The sequence below is a fragment of the Trichoplax adhaerens genome, genomic scaffold (assembly GCF_000150275.1).
Source record: "Trichoplax adhaerens TRIADscaffold_215 genomic scaffold, whole genome shotgun sequence".
NCBI classification, from domain to species: domain Eukaryota; kingdom Metazoa; phylum Placozoa; class Uniplacotomia; order Trichoplacea; family Trichoplacidae; genus Trichoplax; species Trichoplax adhaerens.
Window position 1 is genome coordinate 7,619 of NW_002061138.1, and position 773 is coordinate 8,391.

The window sequence follows — 773 nt, forward strand, 5'->3', positions numbered from 1 at the left end:
AGTAAATTACTATACGAGTATGCTGTACTGTAATAAAATTCTTATATAGGAATTGAATACAGTACAAGTTTTTGTGGCTGAAATTCTGACTAATATCGATAAGTATCGATGTAAAATGATTCATCTATATGTTAGTTGCTGCCAAACGATACACAAGCTCGGCAGATACTTAGAAAATGTTAGTTTTCTAGCTGTATAACATACAAGCTAAGTCATTTAGGTTCTTGAGAGTAGTCAAGAGCTACTGAATTCCTTAGGCTGTGGAAATTTTAAGCTCCAAATTTGTTAAGCTTATCTATCAAAGTTGACTAACATTCTTCAGAAGATGTTTTATACTGTTGAATTAGATCCATAAGCGATCTATATATTAATGGTTTATACATCAAAGTTCTTCGTCTACTTAATCCAAGAGCTCCGTATCTGCCTGAGTAATGGATTCCTAAAACAACATGTCTGACGTTGATAAACAGGAAAGTTAATGATTAAGTTAGTTCTTAAAATTCGTCAGTTACAAGCAGCGATTAAATCAGAAAAATTATTCGAAAAGTAATACCTGTGATGATGAGAATTAAAACATGATTTAATAGATATGGGAAAGCGATCAAGGCCTTCTAAGCCACACGTAAAATAGCTGCAATGAAAAAACAACGTAAGATGTAGATGTTGAGATAAATAAATATACGAATAAGTACATAATATTCTCCTATTTAGTTTTGCATGTGAATTTTATAAACTACTGAAACTTACATGGAAAGAATTACTGCCTCTAAGCA

At 31.6% G+C, this 773-nt stretch overlaps 1 protein-coding gene across 1 annotated transcript; it reads right to left on the reverse strand.

The window, feature by feature from the left end:
- Positions 1-308: 308 nt before the first annotated feature.
- TRIADDRAFT_34465 (uncharacterized protein) lies at positions 309-773 on the reverse strand (the record flags this gene model as incomplete). Its single annotated transcript, XM_002118567.1, has 3 exons — positions 309-453; positions 554-631; positions 748-773. Coding segments are annotated over 3 exons (249 nt in total), but the record flags the coding sequence as incomplete, so codon positions are not given.